Source organism: Sceloporus occidentalis, unplaced genomic scaffold, assembly GCF_023333645.1.
Source record: "Sceloporus occidentalis isolate IW3139 unplaced genomic scaffold, rSceOcc1.0.p SCAF_5, whole genome shotgun sequence".
Lineage (NCBI taxonomy): Eukaryota > Metazoa > Chordata > Lepidosauria > Squamata > Phrynosomatidae > Sceloporus > Sceloporus occidentalis.
This window is the reverse complement of record NW_028316985.1, coordinates 119,686,122-119,710,616: the sequence shown is the minus strand read 5'-3', so window position 1 is coordinate 119,710,616 and position 24,495 is coordinate 119,686,122. Positions and strand designations below refer to the sequence as shown.

The following is a 24,495-nucleotide window of genomic DNA, read 5'->3' as shown; positions in this document are numbered from 1 at the left end:
ATTCAACATCTGAGGGAAGAAGTTGCCCCTGACAGAACCGCGCATGCGCATTGGGGTCAAGAGCTCCGGCGGCGGCTGAAGCCGAGAAAAAGAATAAACAGAGAGAGAGAGAGAAAGAGACGGTTGGGGAGGCCACGCCCCCTTCCTCCTCCTCCTCCTCCTCAGTGGTTTCTCGATACTGAGGAGAAGGGGAGCATGGCGTCTCCGTCGGGCGTCGAAGTGGCGGCGGCGGCAGCTGCCCCGGAGCCTGGCGGTAACAGTACCAATAACAACCTCCAGTCTGAGCAGGAGCGTCTCCTTCGGCGCGGGGAGCTCTTGGCGCTGGGCAACCACCTGAAAGAAGCGCTGGAGGCGTACTCGGCGGCGCTGCGCCTCGGACCTCCTCCCAGCTCCCGCCGCCGCCTCCTCAGCACTCTGGCGGACTGCCTCGTCCTCCACTACCGGCTCCGGCAGCAGAAGGAGGGCGAGGAGGAACCCCCGCCGCCAGCCCTGGAGGAAGGCGAGGAGGGGCCGCTCTTCCGCTGCCCGGGCTGCCGGGGCTTCCTGGGCGAGCCGGTGACGGGGCCTTGCGGGCACAGCTACTGCCGGCGCTGCCTCCGAGGGGAGCTCCGAGCCCGGTGCCGCCGCTGCGGGGAGGCTTTGGGCGCCCCTTCCTCCTCGGCCTCGGTCACCGTGGTCCTGGGCCACCTGGCGGAGAAGTGGTTCCCGGCGGAGTGCGAGAGGGCGCGGAGGTGGAGGCGCCTCGGGGAGCTGCTCGGGCAAGGGCAGCCCCGGCAGGCCCTGGAAGCCGCACGGAGGGCCCTCCGCGAGGGTAAGAGGCCCAGGCTGCAGCCACACTGGAGAGAGAACCCGGTTTGGCAACGCTTTGAATGGAATTCTGGCAGTTGGAGTTTGTTGTGGGCCCCACAACAAACTCCAACTCCCAGAATTCCATAGCAAAGAGCCAGACAAAGAGTCAAAGCGCTGAGTCCCTATTGGAGGCCGAGAGAGTGTGACTTGGCCAAGGTCACCCAGCTCTCCAGAGTCACAGTCCAGTGGTCAGACGCACTACGCCGCCCTGGTTCTCTTCAACGTAGAAGAGAGCTGGCTCTGATATTGCAACTCTTAGGGCTGCCTTGTTTGCAGTGAAAGCAGCTCCTGTTGGGGAGCAAGAAGCAGAGAAGGGCCTCAGGTGGACTGTCGCCCGAAATCACAAGAGGGGTGTAAACAGATCCAAATATATACATTTTATACAGATATTTGATGTAAGTTTTAACTGTGCATGTTTCTTTTTAATCTTACTTTCTATTTGAAATGGTCTGGAGGCTTAGTATCTAATGTAAGCGTAGGAGGTTTTCCTCTGAGGCTGAGAGAGTGGACCCGAGTGAATCGTGTGGCCTGTGAAGAGAGTCCACGCATTTGTTGTGCCCCTCGAGGATGAACCGTCCCACCAGAGCAAGATGCTCCATCGAGGCTGAAGGGCAGCCCTCCTGAAGGAAAGGGATCTCTCTATCTGTTGTCTCTGTGTTTCATAACGAAGGGAGCTCCTTTGAAGCAGTCCACTCTGAGCACATTGTCTTGGAGGCTTTGGGTCCCTTTCAAGTGGAAGTGTTCCCCTCCGACATGCAAGAACTGGAAGCATGAAGCCTCTATTCTTTTCCCCTCTTTTCAGAGTTTCCTTGAAACAAGCTCCCTGAAGGTTTAGTGGGGTTTCTGGGTGACTGAAGGGTCCTTCCTGGTGGTGGTTATGCGTAGCTTAATGTAAAACCTTTGTGGCAGGTGAGGTGGAGAATCAGTGCAGTCTGTGACAGTCAGTTTTCTTGGTTTCATGAGGAAACGGATAGATGTGCCTTCCTCTTATCTGTAAATGGCTCCTGTTCCAAAGAAATGAGAATGTGCAGCAGCCGTACAAACAGGAAGGAGCCTTTGTTAAATGCATTCCAGAGGATTAGCCTACATCACTCTTAGGACTCAAGGGCTGAAATGTTGTCATTTTTCTAACAAAGCAGTTTTTACATTTCAGAATCTACCTTCTGAACGAACGTAAAAATAACAAAATAATAAAAAGTGCTCTTTGCTTCTGAAATGAGACATTAAAATCTGGTGGCGATTTTGGGGGGTGGGTCGGCAAGTAAGGGTCGGGACTTTGCTGTGGCAGCTTTTTGGGGTAATGTGAGCCAAGACTAGTAGTCACACATGGGACATCTCCTTTAAGAGAGAGGCTTATTTTCTGTCTCCTCCAGTGTTACTGAGACAATTCCCAAGAGGCTGGGGCTAGTTGCATAAGCAGATGGAGGCGTGGAAGTGGAAAAGGTTGTATAATGCCAGTGACATCAGAGATGGGTGTGTATGGCCCTTCAGAACACATTGCTGGGAATAATGTGGGGTGCAGCCAGTTCAAGGGAAAAGATGAGTCTGATACTTAGTGAGCACTTTATAGTATGCTCACTATTGAGTAACTATAGCTGTGAAAGAGTGCATGGGTATTTACGTACATGTCCTTCAGTGTCTTCTGAGGATGTGGGCCTTGGCTGCTAAGCCACTGTGGCTCTTCTTGTGCAGTTTAGGTCCTGAGCTATTCACGTCATATTTTGCTTTGTGTTCTTGTTCCCCTCATTTTGGGGGGTGAACATTGTAATATTTTTATCTTGCCCCTGTGCTTCTGACATTTTACTGTTTAGATTGAAAGAAATGCATGGTTGTAAACAATTAAGCCATTAGTCAGTCTAGTTTCAAACTTGAAAGCAAGTTGTTGTTGTTTTAAAGAATAGCTGTTCTCTCCATGGGGGAGGCTTATCACTGAATGCTCAAGTAGTGTTTTCTAAGAACTATAAAACTGAATCTTCCAATACATACTGTCTGTAAAGCATTAGATCACCAGTTGTCCTTAATCTCATGGCATATTCTGTACTTAGGGAAGAATACTTACTGGAAACACATTGCAGTATTTTTGCTGTGAAAAGGAAACTTCTTTGACGTAGAGAGATATGTATGTCTTATGCAGTCAGTGTCCAAAATTCAAACTAATGGATGCAAAGTACAGTACCAATAAAAGAAGAAGGATTCCAAGGCCTGTTCTGGGATTCTTGCCCTCCGTCGCATAGCCCAGTGGCTAAATCCCAGAGTCCAGCATGGTGATCAGTTGTGCCATGTTTATGATCTCAGATTCAGTCAGTAATCTTCCCGTCATATGACTTGGTCAGCAGAAGCAGCTTGAGTGGAGTTTTGGACACTAAGTGTAATGGAGCTATAAACAGCCAGGAGGTCTTAGAATGGATTTTTGTTGGACTTGTTTTCATTGCTTTTGGTCTTTTCTTTGTAGCCATTAGAGTCATAGTATGTACCATCAGATGCTCATAAGGATTAAGGAGGGCCCATTTTTTCTGATGCTTAGCTACCAGCATCAATTGGTGTTTAAGTTACACTAGTTGCCCCCTCCTGAAACATCTGGTGTCCTTCAGATGAGTAAGATTGCAGCTCCCAGCCTTCCTGCTGCATTACTGTACATCTGGAAGATACCAAGCTGGGGGAGGGCTAATAATGCATCTGAAGAAGTAGATTGAAGTCTACGAAAGCTCATGCTGCCAACTTCTTTGTTTCACTTAGTCTCAAAGCTGCTACATGATCTCTCTGTGTACTGATTCTACAGACTAACATGGCTATATCTTTGAATTCTAGGCTAGTAATGTTGATCTCTTAAACTTAACACAAGGCCCAAACAGACAGGCCAAAATAATGCTGCTTTGGGTCACTTTGTAGGTATCCTATTTAAATGATGTGTGCATCCTAAGAGGCCAGAAGCTGCGCTTTGGTCCTTAACACTGGAACATGGCTTTGGCATGACTTATGGCCTCTTAGGACACATGCATCATTTTAACAGCATACTTCCAAAGTGACTCAAAGCAGCTTTATTTTGGCTTGTCTGTTTGGGCCCACAGAGTTGAAAAATACATCTGGTTTGTAGCAGGGTTGGAAAAAAACCTAGGTTGTTTGTTTGTTTTTTAATTTAACCTGGGGCTGATTGGTTTGTTTTGCATTAATGCTTTAATGGAAAAAAACAAGTCATGCTTGTTATGGTAATAAATGAAACATTATTGTATGTGTTAGAAAACCTGATCAACCATACGTCGGTGTTTTCTAACACTAACAATCCACAGTTATTAGGCTTTGATTCATCTTTCAATAAAGTTTTGGGAATGATATTGACAGGTTGGTACAGCAATAAAGGAGTAAATCAGAAAACTAAGTAGCAAAATGTACTTCAGATATTGTGGCCAGTAGCTTTCAGGTATTGTGGCCAATAGTTTAAATGGTAATTGTTATTTAAATGTGTTCTTTTAAAGCAAGTTGTGCTGGTTGAAGTTATGTTAGTTGACGGATTTGTTTCTGAATGGCATTTCTTGCACAATAAAAAATAAAGTGATTACAAAGGAGCAAGTAACACTGGATACTGGTTTATCAGTGAGCAATTGCCAATAAACTATTAAAGTTAAAATGTTTAAATTCAGTCATTGTTGTTCCAGAGAATAATAATAATAAACAGTAATAATAGTCAGCCTTTTTTAAAAAAAAACTAGGAGTGGTTTTTTTAAAGGTCATTTGGTTTAAACCAGTCAACCTTGGTTTGTAGCATCTTGTCATAACTATGTGCTCTGATTATATACACACAATTCTGTTGTCTATTAAGAAGTCCTAGGGACTACCACACACATGATGCACATTTGCAGAGATATGCAGGATATCATATTTGTTTGATCTTTTAAGCTTTGATAAAGACGATACCTGATTTGGCCCAATTGGGAATGGGGAAATGAGATTTGACTTGTAGCATGGAATGTTAATTTTGGTATTCAACTCATTAATTTTTTAATGGGCCTTGTAATCATGGGAATGTTGACTTCTCCAATTTTGAGTTGATCCCTTTAAAGGTTAGTGTGCAAGAGGCTGTGGAAAGCACCATGTGTCAGGCACAGGTCATGGGAGAAGAACGGTGTTGCTATGCCACTTTACCAGTACATTTTTCTTGGAACAAGGCTGGACAAAGTGTGGTCCTCCACACTAGCTCCCAGCATCCTTCACTATTTGCAATGCTGATGAGGGCAAACTGGAACTGCAGTCCAGGTGCATCAGAAGAATTAAATCGTGCACACCCTGTTTTAGAGGCATTGCCTTTCCCTCAAATTTTGATGTGAAGTGAATAGAAAAGAACTGTCTAATCAGATAAATATTAAAATTCCAGAAAGTTGTTGTTGTTGTTTGCCTTCTAATTCATTTCTGACATAGGGCAAACCTAAGGCAAACCTTTCATGGGTTTTTTGCAGGTTTTTTTGCACATCAGGTTATGGAACAAGCTCAACTGCTTCTAAGTTTCGTGTTTCTTTGATTAGTGAGGCAAGAAGGAAGAAAGCTTTTTACCCTCCTTCTTAACTGCACTAATAAAAAAGAGGAAACTTGGGAGCAGTTTATCTTGTTTCATAACCTGATGTCCAAAGCTGCATATTCGAGTATTAAGAAAATCTGTCTAACTTATTTGGAAACCTGAAATGATGTTCAGTCAGCATCTGACATCTTGTGGTATTTTTTCTACTTTGTGTTCGTGGATTAAAATTTGAAATGTCACAGTCATATTAAAATGAAAAGTGGCAGTACTACTTGCTAGTATAGGAGTGGGCAACATCTGTGAGGCTGAGAGTGACCTGAGGGGAAGTAGGTGGACCTTAGTAGATTTTTTAAACAGATATAAATCAGGTAAATATGTAAACATACATTTTAATGGCTATAAAACTTATTTTCACAAAGTATAGTATTAAGTAAAATATCCCAAACTCACAAAAATTAATTGTTACTTTAAAAAGTTAGTTTATTTTAATACATCAAATTGTATTATATGAATTACATGCCATTTAAGGTTAATTCATTATAGAATATATTTAATTATAAAATTATTTTATTTTATTTAATTATAGAGTAATTTTTAATTTCAATAAACCTGGGGAAATCGTGGGCTTCAAATCAACTTACTATGTACCACAGACAGTAGTATAGCTAGCGGCAGCAGAATTAGCAAATTAAATGCTGCCTAATCTAATAGGTAGGAGGGGAAGTCTAGAAACATTGAAATTCTTGCAGAAAGCAAGTTTCCTGCTTGACTGGTAACTGGAGAAGGTAATTTGAAGAAGTCAATTGAATTAGTGGTTTGCTGTTGAATTTTGGTGGCAAAATGCACTGAAAGGTGCTTTTTAGTTGCTTTCCCCAAACATAAACTGAGGCTGGATGGCAATCGCTCGGTTGTGTCTTCTTGCAAGCAGGGGCTGGACTGGATGGCCTTTGGAGACTCTTCCAGCTCTATGATTCTATTATTCTGTATGGAGGAGCACAAAAAGGGGCTGGTGGCTGCATTTGGCACTTTTGTGACCCCCTTTGTCAGTAATCTGTTCTTGCATTTTAACATAAACCTCCTGTTGTAGCAAATGCTACAAAATAAAGCACTGAAATGTGAATAAACTGGAAATAGTTGTGTGTTCTTCTCTTTTTTAAAAAAAATAAAAATGAATTTATGCTATAGGTTCAGAGGTGTCCAGATAATTTCAGAAAGCATGTGTAGGAAAGGAATTGGCAAGTGTTTTTGTTTTGAAACCTTTCTGTTAGGGAAGATTTAAGACCACATGCACAGCCTAGGTCTGTATTGTGGATGATCTAAATTTTAGATTCTAAAAGTTTTCTTTGAAGGTTTAGACCAGGTTTGAAAATTTTCCTCTCATTTGTATAAGGAAATACACCCCACCATTCAGTTATTTCTTTAGCATGTTTCCCTTTCTTTATGGTGCCCTTATGAAATACTAAAGCAGCCTTGAAATGCAACCAGATCTCAATTTACATTGGGAATGCCTTCCTGGACTTGTGAGGTAAATTGAGATTGAAATCAATGGGGGAGCTAGTTCAGTAAAGAATTACTGCAGACCAGGGGGTTGTGTTCCAACAGAGTTGAACTGGCTATAAAGTTAGCAATATTACTGAATCCGCCATTAGTTTAAAGCATAAAACATCAGAGCTTATCTTTTCCAGTCAATAGATATGTGCAGCAGCTGCTGGTTGCAAGGGGGCTTGGCTGGGATGAGTTGACTATTAGACAATAGTTCCTTTACACCAGAGCACACAGAAATAAGAACTGTATTATTCTGCTGTGCCTTCTCCATTAGACTTTCCAGTTGGAGAAGGTACATCAGGAGAGAGACAGGCAACACATCTCTTTCTGTGTTTTATGCAGCATGTACAGCAGGCACAATAGGAGAGGCAGTACACCTCCTATACAGTAACTAGTTGCACTGAAACATCCAAAAAGAGGTCCTTGCACAAAACCCCCACTGATATCTCTCTTCCAATTCAGTGCTTTAAGATGCCACAAGGTTCTTTGTCTTTTCTTTTCTTTCTCTCTCTCTCTCTCTCTCTTTCTTTTTTTTTCCTATAGCAGTCTTAGCAGAGTTACCCCTTTTGACATTGCTAAGTGTTCTCTTCTCATCACAGCTTCCCTCACTTAAGCAGGTGAAGGAAACTGTTCCCTCCTCTCAGCAAGCAAAGGAAATCTTTCCTTCTGGCAATACCAAGACTGTACAGAGGCCCTTGGTATCTGCTGGAGTTTGATTTCAGGACACTCCCCACCCCCATGGATGTCAAAATCTGTGGATGCTCAAGTCCCATTATGTACAAAGTGTAGTAAAATGGTCTCCCTTATATAATATGGCAAAATCAAGATTTGCTTTTTGATATATATATATATAGATAGATAGATAGAGAGAGAGAGAGAGAGAGAGAGAGAGCTGTGAATGCTTGAATCCCTGGATAAACAATCTGTGGAATGGAGGGCTGACTGTACTGTCTTTCTCCCTTTCCCCGCTCCTCCAATCTAGAAGTCCAGTCCAGTCAGCTTTTCTCATGCCAGAACTCCAGCTCACCTTCACTCTCACACCTCATTAACTGCACATGCACACTTAGAGAAGCTATTCATTGTGGCTGAGACATTATTTATTTTACTGTTTCTGGAGAAACATAGTCAGAAACTTTAAATATTGTAAATGAAGGTAATATATTGGGGTGCTGAAAAGTTCTCATCCTGACCAAGAAAATGACCCGAGCCATGAAACTTAGTCCCTATACAGACTGGTATTTTGTGCTGGCCTGTGGGCATAGTCAGGTTGCATTATCTTGATGCTGGATGCCCTGATTCCGCCCCAGGGTGTCATGATGCCACTTACCGTTCCAGATGCCATGCTGCATCATAGCGCGCCTCTGGTGCTGCATTCAGATGATACAGCGCTGAAGCGATGCCATACAGCCGCACTACTGCAGCTATGGCACCCTTTGGAGGGTGCAAAAAGGACGGATTGGGGCCATGGTATGAGGTTGCCAGGGCCTCGATTTGGCCAGGAAAGGGTAGCTGTAGACTGCCCTTTACATGCTATTCCACATTGTTTCTTAAGTTTACTTAACTCATCCCCCCCCCCCCAAAAAAAAAAAGGTAATTGATGTCTGGTCACTGCTCTGCTCCACTGCTGCAATCACATATGAATCATTCGAACATTTCCTTCCTTTCAGTCTCTCTTTAAGGTTTGGAACAGAAAGTAGTCAGATGGGGCAAGATGTGGTGAGTAGGGTGGATAGTCTATGCACCCTATCCAGTCCTCAGATTCTTCAAAACACCCACTGTCTTGCCAGCCCTGTGAGCAAGTGCATTGTCTGCAGCTTCTCTCACTGTTTTTCCTTTAATGCCTCCTTTATTTGGCACAGCGAGTCAGAGTAGTATTCTGCATTAACAGTCTGGGCCTCCTGAAGATAGTAATCAAAATACCTTCCTTATTCCAAAATAATTTAAAAATATATATGTGGCTATAACCTTTCCTGCTGGCCTCTGAGTCTTGAATTTCTTTGGCCATGGTCAACCCAAGTGCTGCCACTGCAGGTACTGTTGTCTAGTCTAGTGATGTAGCTATGAGTAGTTCCAAAAAATGATCATTGGATCACTCAAAATGCTGCAAAATCACCTTGGAAATATCCACTTGATTTTGTTTCTGGTCAGCATTCATATATTTTTGGCTCCCGCTTGGCTAACAGCTTCTGCATAGCCAACTGCTCATGGATTATTAACCCTGTGCATCCCCAAATATGTCTAGTGTCTCAGAAATTGTTTTGCTGAGATTTGCTGATCTGCCAAAATCAAGTCATTAAAATGCTCAACAAATTCAGGAGTTGACACTGTTGAAGGCCTGACAGACTTTGTATCTTCAGTCTCAAAATCTCCACACTAAAAGTTGATACACCACTACTTTACAGTTAAGTATTCAAACTAGAAAATGAGGAAGTAGAAATAGTAAAACAGTTCTCATATCTGGGATCAGACATTGATAGGAACAGGGACTGCAGCCAGTCAATCAGAAGAAGATTAAGAATGGGGAGGGCAGCTACTAAAAAACTAGAAAAGATTCTAAGGGCAAAGATATACAACTCAGCACAAAAAGTAGAATCATACAAACCATTGTATTCCATATTACCATGTATTGATGTGAGAGCTGGACAATTAAGAAAGAAGATAGGAAGAAAATCCATTCATTTGAGATGTGGTGCTGGAGAAGGGTGCTGAAGATTCTGTGGGCAGCCAAAAAACCAAACGTGGATCCTAAAGCAGATCAAGCCAGAAATCTCCCTGGAAGCCAAGATGACAAAACTTTAGCTGGTGTACATGAGAAGGCACAGATCGCTGGAAAAAACAATAGTGCTTGGAAAGGTGGAGGAAAGTAGAAAGAGGCATGCCACATACTAGATGGATGGACTCTATTAAAGAGATCACAAGTATGAGTTTGCAAGATCTGGGCAGAGCAGTGGAAGACAAGGAGTCTTAGAGATGTCTCATCAGCAGGGTTGCCATGGGTTGAGATAGATGTGTAGGCAGTTAACAGCAACAGCAACAAATGACAAACATTTGTCTGTCAGTGTCTGCATCCTATTCTCATGGACAACCTTTTGAGTTTTCTTCTGCAAGAACAGGAACTTCATGATGGCCCAGACTTCAGCATTTGAAAATTCCACAGTTTTTGTTCTGTCACTGATCTGATCCTGTAAACAATACAAAAGAGAACTTTTTGAAGCTATATTGACAAAATTACGCTCAGATTTTGAGAACCGGGTTGGACCAAGAACTTTTCAGTAGCCCCCTCATAACTGAGACCTGCCTGTAGCTCACCAATCTTAGCTAACTAACTTTGGTGTTAGTTACCATGTCTTTGTACTCTTTTCACTGCTCAAGGCATTCTTTCTTTCCATATGAATAAGTATGTGCATGCACATATCTATCTGTATAGTTATGTCTATAAAGTCTGTGCTTCAGATGTATCTTAGACTACATAAAGTTACACAATTTATATATAAAAGTTACATGCTTATTTTTTGTTTGTTTGTTTGATTGCTTTTAGATCCTAATGACTTGATGTTACAAGTTTATAGAGCTGAATCCTATGCTGGTCTCCAAGATATTAAATCTGCCCTAGATGACCTGAATGCTGTTACTGCTAAAATGCCAAATTGGGCAGAGGTAAATGTACATACGTGCTATACTAATATGCACACACAAAAAGATGTCAGAAGTTGAATCTAGATAGCTTCTAGATTTATCCTCATAATGTGGCAAAGAGTGTTTCCAAAAGTGAATGGGAGTTTTTAGCATGTTCATCATAATTTGGTTTTAGCAAAAATCTGTTCAGGTGTTTTCTGCATTGTCAAGCACTACTGTGCAGCAGTTGGAAAATTGTTTTAGCAAACCTACTTCCATCAAACTCTAAGTGACACATATAAATATATGCAGACTCTTACTCTAAAACTGAATTGGCTTACTTCAGAGTTACGGACAAGTTGTGAAAATGCCAAATCAACAGAATTAAATGGATTAGTCTACCAGGCTTTCCTTTCTTTTTGTGAAGGAGTTATTACACTGAACACTGACTGAATTAAAGCAACTTAGTATGGTACAAATAGATGCTTTCCACCAGTAGTCCTAAATAAAACACCATAGGCATAATAAGTAAGAGCAGATGTTTCTAAAACAACAAACTGATGAGCATGTTTTCATTTCATTATATCTCTATGCTGTTTATTGCTGTTTTATGTTATAGGTAGTAATGATGGTATGCGTGTTCCCTTTTTCTTCTGACCCTTTAATTCCTTCAGAATACACATTTTCTGCTGTGATTGAGCCAATAACGTTACTCCCAAGTATTGCATTCCAGTCTTGGGAGCATACTTTGGAAGTATTTCCTATATACAGTGTGCCTGCGCAAAGATCGCAAGGGCACACTGTATTTAACAGGCTTTTTTCAAAGCAGCTGATAAAATCTCAGCCAAGTAGTGCTGTCCTAAATATCCTTACAAGAAGCATGTTACATTGAACATGCTTAATATCATGAATTATACTTTTTATGTGGTACCAATGAAATAATTATTATAATATAGCTTATGATTAATAAAAATGGTACCTCTTTTTTAGGCCTATTACAGAAGAGCAAAAATACTCCATAATGCTGGGTCTGTAGATGATGCCTTACAGCTGTTTCTTCACTGCTTAGCACTTGATGAAGGATTTCTTCCAGCAAAGCTAGAAGTGGAGAAGGTACTTACTACACAGTCACATCCAACTACAGTAATTGTTTTCGTTTCAGTACTTTTCTGTGTTTATTTACTTCTTGTTATCAAAACTCAGACAGAAAACAAACCTTGGGTAAAGTTAATTTCTCAAGAATCTGAAATCTGAACTTTAAATTTTAAAAAAATCAGCTGGTTAACCAGGCATGATTTATAAGAGTAACAGATTGTATCCAAATAAATGACTTCAGATTAATATTTTATAAAATACTAAACCTGGAATTCAACTCGTGCCATCCACATATATATGTATCCCTTATGCATGCACATCTGGTTTTTTAGGTGCTGTGTGGGTTAATAATAATAATAATAATAATAATAATAATAATAATAATTTGTTTTATTTATATACCACTATTCCAAAGATCATAGCGGTGAACAGCAAGTAAGCTAACTAGCAAGTAAGCTAATTATTGCCATCAAAAGCTCTTTTCATGACTTACTTTAGAGCCCCAAAGTCACTGTATACAGGCATTCCATGCTTCAGAATGAACCTGAGATTCTCACAGTTCTCAGCACTGATGTTGTGCCTCTGGCTGCGGGGGAGGTAACCATATCTTCTATTCTGCCTGCTCACATCGAAGCATGGAATGCCTGTGTGAATCAACTGGTGGTGCAGTGGTTAAATGCATGTACTGCAGCCACTTACTCAAAACCACAAGGTTGCGAGTTCAGTACCAGCAAAAGGGCTCAAGCTCGACTCAGGCTTGCATCCTTCCGAGGAGGTGGCTAAAATGAGTACCCAGATAGTTGGGGGAAATTAGCTTACAGTTGTAAACCACTTAGACACTGCAAGTTCGATATGAAGCGGTATATAAATGAAGCTGTTTGTTTTGTTTGTTTGTTTAAAGTAAGTTGAGCGGGGTGGTATGTGGGTGAGCATAATGTAAGATCTGCATGGAGATCTTTATGCAGTGCTCAGGAGATGTTGAATTGAGGACTAAATGTGAGATGATAATTATTTAAAGAGGCTGCCAAATGATGAATTGTTAGATTTGTTGCCTTCTGTGACAGGAAAACATTGAGAAATGTATGGTATGTTGGGGTGTTCAGAGTGAAAGACTGGCTAATAACATTGGATAGGCTTTAACATTGTTGGCCTAGTGAAGCTTTGCATGCAGCTTTGAAAAGAACTGCAAATATAAATGTGTTGTCTAGTTTGCAAAGGGCTAGAATAAGATTAGGGGGGATAACCTTTGGCAGGAACTGAGACTTCTTTCATTGCATGAGAGACTGGTGCTTAGAGCTGATTTTTTACTACATCTAGAGTAGCTAATGCTGATGTATAAAAAGTATTGAGTAAACCTTTGATAAACTGAAAAGGCTGCACTTAACTAAATGTTGGTCCCTTTTGGTCTAATTTCTTAATTTTTTTGATTTAACAGATGCTGTTTGACTTATTGTCACCAGAAAATGTGCAAAAGAGTCTGAAGGAATCTACTTTGAATTCTTCACATGTTCGAAATAAACAGTTCATACAGGATTCTGAATCTGAAACTGAAGAGTCTTATGATAATTTACAGCAGACTTCAGTGACAGTAAGTAATGATTGGTTTTATATTTCCATTTATCCTATGCTTGATCTGTTGTGTCATTGTGCTCATGTTGCTTCTATTTCTTGTATTTAGATGTGACAAATTTAAAAATAAAATTCCATGGTTGACTGGGATGTGGAGAGAGTATTGTGCAACTTTTTGCATTGCATTGGGAAAAGAGTCTTTGGGGAACTGAAAATTTCCCAATTTGAGCAGTTATAGTTTTAAACTAGTGATTGGCCTAAGAATTGCTTGTATGTATTGAGGGTAAAATAAGATGTGACATAAATTTTATGCATACTAATGAAAACTATCAACATCTTTTGTTAAAAAAAAGAATACAGTAATAGTTTTGGAGTGATACCCAAAAACAAACTATACCTGAAGCTGTATGCCTTTGCTATCTCAAACTGAAAATGAGACATCCAGGTGAAAGAGTTATTTAGCAAAACAAGCTAAGAAAACAATGAGAGAAATGTTCAGAAGCTTAGTTTTGAGCCCTGCTTTCATAACAGGTGGTGTGTGTGTGAGAGGGGGGAGGAGAGAGAGAGACTTGCAGCTTGTTCTTGGCAAGATTGTTCAGAAAGGGTTTGCTTTGCTTTCCTCTGAAGCTGAGAGAATGCAATTTGCCCATGATCTCCCAGTAGGTTTCCATGGCTGAGTGGGGATTCAAACCCTGTTCTGCAAAGTTGTAGTTCAGCGATCAAACCACTATACCATGCTGGTTGAAACCACTACATGACAAGAGTAGACCATACAATACTTTTTCACTGAATATTATTTTGGTACCAAGACAGTTGCAGACTGACAAGGAGGACTTAATTGAGACACTGTGAAGCCACTGGTGGAATATTTGTTGTTTCTTCATTATATGGAATTCTGTAAACTATACTCCATGTTCTTTCTCCTTTTTTTCTCATTGTCTTCTGGTAGGATTTAGAAGTGCCAGAGGTAACATCAGAAACTGTTGGAGGAAGTTTGCACCGTGCACAGTCTACCCATTCTCTTAACTCCACTAGAAAAATGGCCAAAGAAGATGGATTAAAAAGGGTTTCTTCTGAACCTCTGCTTTCAAGCCAAGAGAAAGGTGCTTTATTAAAAAGGAAGTTGTCTCTCTCAGAACAAGATTTCACTGTTTGTGAAGATGGCAGGAATAAGCATAAAAAACAAGGGGGTAAATATTCATTCATCCTTATGATTTTCTGATCCATTCAGTATATTATGTTTTTATAATACTCTCTTTTGTTTTTTAGAAAGTACAAAAAGGGATGCTGCCTTTTCATTCAGCTATGAAGCAATTCCAGAAGACTTGGTTGATGTGTCAGACTTTGAGTGTTCACTGTGTATGAGGTAATGCAGGGTTCTTTTACCTTATGTCTGTTTTTATCATTGTCTTCTACTGTTTTATGGTAGCATTTTATGTATGGATCCTTTCATAAAAGGTATGGTAGCCTTTTATGTTAGAACCCTCTCATAAAACTACTGAAGGTTGCTTCTGTCTGAAAATTGTTCCATGCTGTTCAAGGGACAAGCATAATGTTTGTAAGTCCATTTGTGCAAAGGTCTTGTTGTATGGATAGTATCCATAGCAGTGTTGTGTCAGGAGTGTGAATTGTGCAGTTCTCCAGAAGGAGTTCCAGCATCCTTAGCTGGCATAGCTAATGATCTGGAGTGGTGGGAGTTGCTGTCCAACAACCTCATGAGGGCCATATGATTCCTACCTCTGGCATACAAAGTTGAAGGGCTTAGCAAAATCACACCTACCATGGTAATGAGGAACATGATGTTAATGCAGTTAAGGTGCCTGCACATTTCTATTGTTCCATGGATGCAAGTAGTGAAATGAATGTACAGGTATCCCCTACTTTTTGATGGATCGCTTTTCAGGCCGTTCTTTCCGTGCTATTGCATTATTAACAGAATCCATTTGTTTGACATGTGTTCTGCTCTTTCGATAAATGCAATATCCAAAGTTGTAGCTGTATTAATGTGTTGTTAAGAAAGGACTGAAGCACACTGACATAAAAAGCCAGCTTCCTGCTGGCTTGGGGTTGTGGCGTAGAGATGAGGCATGCCCCCAAGGCACCCAGAAGCTGACTTCAATCTGCCCAACTGCCCACATGTGGGCCGGCTTCTGGGTGCTCCGGCAGTGTGGCGTTTACACACTGCATGCAGCTAGAGCACCTTCCAGCCACAGCAAGTGATAAAAGCCAACTTTTTGCCACCTGAAAAAGAGCGGCTCTTTACTTCTCCTTTTTTGGGTGGTTTCAAGGCAGATTGGGTTGCGGCATGCGTTGCTGAGGCCCCAAGCCACCTTCAGAAGGGCTGGCTTGAAGCTGACCCTTTGGGGTGGTCTGTTTCACCCCAAAGTCATTCACACTGTCATTAATACCTGCATTTCATTTCTTCTGCCAACATTGTCTACACTTCAATTTCCTATTGTGAGTACTATGTATATGTACTTAAAATTCTGCAAGCACTTCTTATAGCTGATAAAACATCTGTTGCTTACAAAAGCTCACACTGTTGTATTTTAGTTGTTAAGTAGCGGCATTATTTTCATTTATACTGTAACAACAAGGTGCTCAACATTATTAAAAATAGGTTCTACATAGAAGCTTACAAACTAGTCAAAGATAGGTGTGTTAGAGAGCCTGGAAATACAGGGCAGACAAATAATCTTGATCCAGTTTATGAAGGTAGCAGAAGGGGACTTGGAAATTACTGGGTTAATATTCTACTGAGTACTAAAATATTTGGTCCTGGAAATTACTTGTTTGAAGTTTCCAGTAGGAACAAAACACTGCATAAAATAAGAATTAGTTAATAAATTAGTTAATACAAGACACCTTGTAGGTGTCTAGGAGAACAGCCACACTTCAGAATTAAAGATGTTTGACACCACTATAATTGTCATTACTCTATCTAGTGGAATCCTGAAATTTGTAGTTTGGTGTAGTATTCGTCTTGGTCTGTCAGAGAGCTCTGGTGGCTTTTCAAACTACTAATCCCAGGATCCACAGGATAGAGTCATGACAGTTAAAGTGGTGTCAAAGTGTTTTAATTCTGCATTGTGGCTCCACCCTAGGATTGTTTCTCCTGTAGTTTTCTCTAATTAGAAAATGAATGGTGTTATTCACTAAAGTGATTGTAACATGAAACTTTTTGAAATTATGTTTCAGGCTCTTCTTTCATCCTGTGACAACACCATGTGGCCATACTTTCTGTAGGAATTGTTTAGAACGTTGCTTAGACTATGCTCCTCAGTGCCCTCTCTGTAAAGAAAGCTTAAAAGAGGTAATGTGTTGAATAAAATTTTGTGATAAAGAATGTTTTGTGTTAAAGTTTATTTTGAAAAAAAGTAACCAATCAATCTTGATACCTGATATTTTCTGAATGTATGGATACAGTTTTCAAATAAATAACTAGAGAATCTGATTAGTTATTTAAAATGTAATAAAGTAGGCTTGGCTACTTGATGAAACTACCAGATTTTTAATTTATTAAAGTCATTTATTATAAATGTATATGCTTAAAAGGAAGATCATTCGATAACAAAAATAGATCAATCTAATTGATCAACAGGTCTACTTTGGTTGGAACTAATAGCAGGATTTAGGCCCATGCTTTTCAATAAGATATTAAAGTATAGTCATTTATATGTGATCTTAATAAAGTACCTTGACTTTGATTTCTTTCTATAAAAAGATGGGGTAGTAATGAGAAAGTGTGAGCATGCCATCCTTTGGCCAGCAGATGCCAGTAGCATGCATGAGGCCCCTCCCCAGTAATGAGCACAGGATCAGTTATGTTTGATCACGACATGTAGCCACTCACCTCAAATGCTTATAGAGTGACTCTTTCCAGCAGTGACCAGCCAAAAAGCATGAAGTCTCTCTTTGTTCTTGAAAGTTGTTGTTGCCTTTTTCTTTCCTGCAGAAACAGCCTTATCTACTTTGCAAGAAACGAAAAGGTTTCTTTAAAAAAAAAAAAGCAGCAGGAAAGCCTTGTCATTCCTGGTCCTGGATAGGGTAGCTGAAGTGTGCAGGCAGGAAGAGAGCACAAATGCACACTGTGAGCTTAGGCTGTAGCCAGCATGTCACATGGGGGTAGTGAGTGGGTGGCAATTGGCATAAACCTGGAGTCATAACTTTTTAATTTGATTGCCTTGATTTACTCATTTTCTGGATCTAGCAAAAATTTGTTGAAAGGTTTGGTGGATTTAGGTTTCTTTTTTATAATGCTAGACACTGATGTTTGTGTCCAAGGGAAACTTCAGCCTATTAGATCACTTTGTGTTTTTCCCCCTTGATGTTCTGAAATCATACTGAAGTGGTATGAAACATTAATTTTGAGCACCTGAATTCTTCTAGTAGATTTATAATGGCTTAAAATGTTAATTTCATCTTTATTTTTAGTATCTGGCAAGTAGGAAATATAGCATTACACATTTGGTGCAAGAACTAATAGTAAAGTATATGCCTGCTGAATTATCTGAGAGAAAAAGAATTAATGATGAAGAAATATCTGAACATGCAAGGCAAGTTTTATTATTATTATTATTATTAGTGTATATGTATTTCTTATTTTTCACACAAGTTTAGTAACCAAAGACTAATATACAGTTGTATGTCCATTTTGGTTTTGCTAGTTTTAAAAAAAATTCTGAGCACCTGAATTCTTGTAGTAGATTTATAATGGCTTAAAATGTTAATTTCATCTTTGTTTTTAGTATCTGGCAAGTAGTAAATATAGCATCACATAGTTGGTGCAAGAACTAATAGTAAAGTCTATGCCTGCTGAATTATCAGTACAGTTGTATGTCCATTTTGGTTTTGCTAGTTTAAAAAAAAATCCTAAGGAAAGTTTTAAAAATGGGGTTTGGCATTACGCAACTTATAAAATTGTTCTTCCTCAGTTTACTAAGTCAGGTTATGTTAGTACACTATCTCATTTACTAAAAAGCAGCACTGTTATCAAGGTAGAAAATAAAGTGAGGTTATACTGAAGTATTTGAATCTTGTGACTGCTATTCTTCCAGCACTCTTTTCCTTGCCTTCTTTAAAAGAGCTCAGAGTACAGTAACTTTTCTCAGCATCACTGTGATGATTTGATAAAGGTTTTGAGAGAGCCATTTCAGTGTTGTTTTTCTTCTTTTTCAAACCCAAACTATACATGACAACAACATACATTTGCCTTTTTAAATACACCTTTGCTAGATTTGCATATAAAGAAATGGATGAGGTATGATATTAAAAAACAGAAGGTATGGCAACCGATACTGAGTCTCCCCCTGCTGGTAATCTTGCTTCTCTGTTCCCTTAACTCATCTTTTTCCCAGCCAGGCTTGCTTCTGGTATTTGCCTGATTGAGGAAAATATCAGAACAGGAGTGATTGTGAAGAAGTTCAGGTTACAAAGGGTTTACCACCTATCTACTCCATACTTTTCTTAATTCATACTTAAATCATACTTTCACACACAGGCAGAGGTTTGCTGCTATTGCCTCAGCAGTATTATTTTGGCCTAAACACTGTAGCACAAACTATTGCATAAGTTCATATTTTGGAGAACATTTTTCATTTCTTTCTCTTAAAAGAATATGGCACATGACAGTTAGTTATTGATGAGTCAGGAGACAATTGGAAGTACAGTCAAATCTTTTGTATATAGTCAAAATGCAGCTTATAACTTTTGTCATCCATCTTTGCTGTTGAATACATTGATAACAAGGGTAAAAACAAGATATATGTTTCTGTCAGTGTAAACAGCAATCATTCATTTACACAACTTCACAATAATAGAATTAGATTTTTATTGATTTAAAATGCTGTAGGATTTTGTTATCCTTTCTTACTGTTAGAGACTAATAATGAAAATGAGTGTGCACACAATATTGGTGTATTTTAGTTCATCTGGCAGCATAGTGGTGAACAGTGGCCCAGAAACACACAATTTGATGTAATACATGGGTTGAAATTTCTGAGCTGATGATTCATTCACTTTAAAAAAGACAATACAGTTTTTTAATGGTAAGGAAAGAATATCTGTGAAGACTGACCTCCTTCTTGAGTTACTATTGTACCCTTGTAGAAATATGTAACTTTCAGAGTATCACCATAATCTTATTTTCTGTATTTTATCTTCAGTTTGACCAAGAATGTTCCAGTCTTTGTTTGCACTATGGCCTACCCAACTGTGCCTTGTCCCCTTCATGTGTTTGAACCAAGGTATCGTCTGATGATTCGAAGAAGTATTGAAACAGGGACAAAACAATTTGGGATGTGCGTTAGTGACCCCCAAAATGGGTATGTCTCTATTTCACAATAAAAGAAAAACTAAGAAAAACGTTATCTTAAACAGTGGTTGACACAGTGCCCTTTCTTTTAGCTTTGCAGATTATGGCTGCATGCTGTACATTAGAAATCTTGACTATCTGCCAGATGGACGATCTGTTGTAGATACAGTTGGAGTAAAAAGATTCAAAGTACTTCGAAGAGGAATGAAAGATGGCTACTGCACTGCAGACATCGAGTATTTAGAAGATGTAAAGGTACTGAGATTTAATTTTCTCTGAAAAGGAGAAAATAGGAGATGCGTGTTTTTAAAAAATGCATCTTGGTTGTGGCATCTCCCTGTTCATGGGAAGCGAATTTGCCTAGAACAGTGATGTCCAAACTCTGGTCCTCCAAGTGTTTTGGACTTCAGTTCCCAGATTCCAAGACCATTAGCCAAGATGTCTGAGGCTTCTGGGAGCCAAGTCCAAAACAACTTCGAAAAGTTCCCTTTTGGAACACAGCACCAATAATCCCACAGGCAGTTTGGCCATTAGATTCTGGGGGTGTAATCTAAAAAAGTGACTTATTTCAGTTGCAAATCTGCATAATACTGTACATGTTTTTAGTTTTGCCATTTTGTTTCAAAGTGAGTAGCAGGAGAAAACATGCTACTTACCATTGACAGAAAAAGAGAACAATTCTAAATGAAGGGAGACTTTTATTGAAAGAAACATTGAAGAGAGAGCAACTGGGCAATTCTTCACACTGTGGCTTTAATGTTGAATGAAACATGGCCTTGAGCCTCCACTTTTTTGTGCCCACATATTTCTTGACACAACATCTATCCATTGCACGGTTCCCTTTTTTTTTTTTAGACTGCATGTGAAGGAAACAGTGAAGTGTAAGTGCTACAGCCAGCTTTCCCTAATTTTACAAACCATAAGTTAATATGTTTTTGAATTCTCTCTTTGTGTATAATACCATGATGTAATGTAATTCTCTTCACTTTCTCCATGTATAGGTTGAAGATGAAGGTGAGATGAAGAAACTTGGAGAGCTTCATGATTTTGTATACAACCAGGCTTGCAGCTGGTTCCAAAGTTTAAGAAACAAATTCCGTAGTCAAATACTTCAGCACTTTGGTCCAATGCCTGAGAGGGAAGTAAACATCCAGGTACCTAGCGGCTGTGTAGTGCAATTACAGTCAACCTGATCTGGGTTGCTAGTGACAGAGCAGTAATGCGACTAGTACAAGAACTGATTTGATAATAGCAATGATAAATTATAAAAATATTGCCAAGAAAGGTTTACTTCTGAAAAAGTACAAAGTGCCCAATGTCAGATGAATTGTCTTGGGCACTGAATCCTGGCTTTTAAAAGGGGGCTTTTGAGCAAGAGTGGGTAACTTCCGTTGTACAGATAGCACTGAACATTTTCTTTCAGCTGCTAATAGCTCTGCCCTCAGGAAAACTGTTCCTTGTTCTCTCCATCACTGGTGGAGACAGCAGCAGGTGGTAAAGGATCAACAATCTTTATCATGGGCATACAAGGCCTGTCAATTTAATTGGCTCCTTGTCTTCCAAGACTGGCTTTGATGGGGTGGCAGCAGCTGTGAAGCTTCCATCCAGAGTAGATGACAGCCACCTTCAGCAGGTCATTTATCCTCATTGAGCATGTGGGAAGAGTAGTGACCATCAGTGGGTGAAGCAGAGGCTCAGAGCATAAACAGCTACTCTCAGTTGCCTTACTCCTTAATTGGTCATTCTGGTGGCTTTTGCACACTGCCAAGTAACTGGGGGGGGGGGGGGGGGGCAACATGAAAATAACCTGCTGCGGGAACTGCTCCACCCAGCTATTTGAGTGCTTATTGGCATGGTAGCAATCAATATGGTTATTTTGCAGCATAGAATTGTCACAAGTGGGAAAAGGGTGGAGCTGCCTGAATGATTCTTCAGATTATTATTATTATTATTATTATTATTATTATTATTATGCTTTATTTATCTGTGCCATCACAACTTGAAGATCTGATATATAGTATTATTCTTACTCTGTTTTCAATGGGAGTGAACTAGTGGCAGGGAGAAGCTTGCTGTACATTGACATGATTACAACAAAGCAAGCTCTACTTATCACAGCCATCCAAGGCAATATTGAAAACTCCAGGTCTAGAATACAGCTGGAAAGCTGTCAATAGGCTAGGTATTAGGGAGAATTTGGATTCCTTTTAAGGAACTTCTGTTTTCATCTAAACATTTAAAAAATTGAAGATTGAGGCAATCTTAATGCAATCTGATGCATTAATTACATGTAGAAAACCTGTATTATAAGGCCTGTGTCAAAATTATCTTTGTGGTAGATTCTAAATATAACACTTCTTGTTCTTTGTTTTAAGGAGATGGCTAATGGACCTGCTTGGTGTTGGTGGCTTCTGGCTGTACTTCCTGTAGATCCTAGATATCAGCTTACAGTTCTCTCTATGAAATCTTTGAAAGAACGTCTGGTAAAAATTCAAGACATACTGACATACTTCTCTAGAGATCAGTCCAAATGACTAACTGCCTGGACATTACTGAAACATTACCCTTTTCTATCTGTAACTGCAGTCGGGTTTTTTGCAGCATTTGCACTTTCAGCGCTGGTTTGAGAACTTATCAAAACTGCTTTTCCTATTTTCCTGTATGAATACTTCATCACATGGATACCTTCAGTGTGAAGGATACCACTAAAATTTGCACACAGAAAAATCAATCCAGCAACAATGTGGAAATTTCTACTTTATTTGCACTATACACAAGTGAGAATGTATCATCCTAAGATTTCAGTATTTCCACTTTACAGCTTAAAAATAGTGGAAAATATAGAATCTAAATGATCAGTCCAAGTTTACAATATTAAGGATGCATTCAAAATCTTGCTAATCAGAACTTGCCTCAGATGCAACCCTGTTGCTATTTGCACAAGTATTTAAAATGTAGTATTGGATGTTGCTGTAGCAAACTTCTGTTTTGTGAGTGTCTTACTCTAAATAATGGCACAAGATATTTTCTTGCATACTTCATGATAAAAATGATTGTATGAATTTAGAGCCATGTTAAAGAACAACAAAGATCTTTCATTCAAAAAGCTATTAAAACTGTGAACATGTTGCCTATAGCTGTGCATTGAGAAACTGGTGTTGGACACATGACAACAGCATGTTGATCGGAGTACATAAAAGAATTTCTCCAGTACACAATAAAATAACAAAGATGGCTTATAATGTACTAAGCGTTGAATACACCAGTGATTCCTAAACTTTTGTGCATACTGCCTAGACTCAAATTTGCAAATTTGAAAATATATTTGCATACTGTTTCTCATAGCTCTATGAATCAGCTGTGGCTTACCATACCCTTGCAGAACTCTAATGTGAGAGTTTGGGAACTACTGAAACACTAGTACAAAAGTCCTACCAGTTATTGAAAAGGTCTGAAAGCATTTGGTGCAAATAGGACTTCCATGCCTTATTCATATCAATATTATACTGCAATGCAAAGGTTAGCACTCTGCTTGCCAATAGGTACTTTTGTAGTTTTCAGTTTGTGTCCGTCTTGTATGTGAATCATTTTGTAAAATATTTCTTTAAAAAATCTTGCTTTTGCTAATATTTAATTTTCAATAAACCTAAAGCTTATATATTTTTAAACTTAACTCCACTTTTTCTTACTGTTGCCTGTTCCTACAGCGCCTTAGTTGCAAGCATTATGAACTGCCATAATGGGACTTAGATGGTAGTAGCAGGCTATACCAGGTCACTGACTGCATTCAAAAATGTATGAAGTGGGCATGGAACAGCTGGTAACTTATTCATTAGAATAATCCCGGGGGTGGGGATTAAAACAAATTTGGTGCAGGAGCCATTAGCATTTTATAGAAATACCTTTCTGTGAGGAACTAGAATTGTTTTGAGGAGTAGACTTGATTGGTAGAGAGTTGTGAAATGTTTTAAGTCACCACAGAACTGAATATGTAGACTACAAACTTTCCAGCCATATCCATATAGATCTTTCAAATCTGGAGTTAAGAACTACTTCAGTGCTAGTCGTATATTTTGGCAGGATTGTTTTATGAAATGCATGCTATGACAAGTTACACTCCTCTGAAGAATGTTCCTGATATGAATAGGTACCAAGAATGCTTCAGTTAAAAATTTGAGTAACTGATAGGTGGGACCAAGGATCACCTTTAAAAAAAAAAAAGCTTCAAACATAAGCTTCAGTTGAAAGCCTTTTATTAAACTGTTGGGCTTGTCATATTTTATTTCTAGTTGCATGTACTTTGAATCATGTATTTAGTCCAGATGTTTTGTATGCTATTCTCTTCATAGTCATCAGAAGGATGAAAGTAATGCAGTCATTATGAATTTCCAGGCATATGATGTGTCAGATGACTCCCCAAACCTTCATGTCTTCTATTTTGAAGTAATGATTATAAACCAACCAAATGGATCAGATGTCTAGTATTTCATGACTTCCAGGTGAAATGTCAGCTGCATCCATTGAAAATAGCAGCAAAGTTCAGCAGGGACATCTTCACAACTTTGATATTAAGACTGATGCAAAGTCCTCTTAGGCAGAGTTAAAAGGAGCATGTTGTACCAAACTTGGCGAAATAGCCCCAAAGGATCTTTTTGCAAGTGAAATATGTTTTTGTGTTTACTTTATGCAGCTATTGCTAACCACCCCAATTTTAATAACTGCCTCTTCCCTTTTTCCCTCATGGCTCTAATAGGATGATTACATGAATCCCATTATCTTGTTCCTGAAAGGCGGGGGGGGGGGGGCTTTGAAACAGCCTTAGAAAAGCGGAATATAAATGTGAGGGGGGAAGACTCAAAAAGGGTGTACATATAGGTATAAAGTGTAGGGTGGGTAGGTTATCAAGCAGTTATACATTGCTGTTTTAAACCAGGATATCCATTATGAGTATGTTTAAAACTACTAGGACATAGTGAAGCTATAGATAGTGCCATTCAGG

The 24,495-nt window shown here is 39.4% G+C and overlaps 1 protein-coding gene across 4 annotated transcripts; it reads left to right on the top strand.

The window, feature by feature from the left end:
• LONRF1 (LON peptidase N-terminal domain and ring finger 1) lies at nt 1-24,226 on the top strand. Of its 4 annotated transcripts, none has more exons than XM_089525283.1 (13): nt 1-811; nt 10,443-10,561; nt 11,510-11,632; nt 13,050-13,202; nt 14,133-14,373; nt 14,453-14,549; nt 16,430-16,496; nt 17,618-17,739; nt 19,348-19,506; nt 19,589-19,751; nt 20,498-20,650; nt 21,872-21,979; nt 23,889-24,226. In XM_089525283.1, the coding sequence occupies exons 1-13, from the start codon at nt 196-198 to the stop codon at nt 23,976-23,978; spliced, it is 2,211 nt and encodes a 736-aa protein (XP_089381409.1). In that variant the 5' UTR covers nt 1-195; the 3' UTR covers nt 23,979-24,226. The 4 variants fall into 4 exon arrangements, with proteins under 4 accessions (XP_089381409.1, XP_089381407.1, XP_089381410.1 ...); XM_089525281.1 differs by having other exon boundaries at nt 16,382-16,496; XM_089525284.1 differs by having other exon boundaries at nt 2-811; nt 16,382-16,496; nt 23,846-23,966.
• The last annotated feature ends 269 nt before the right edge of the window (nt 24,227-24,495 follow it).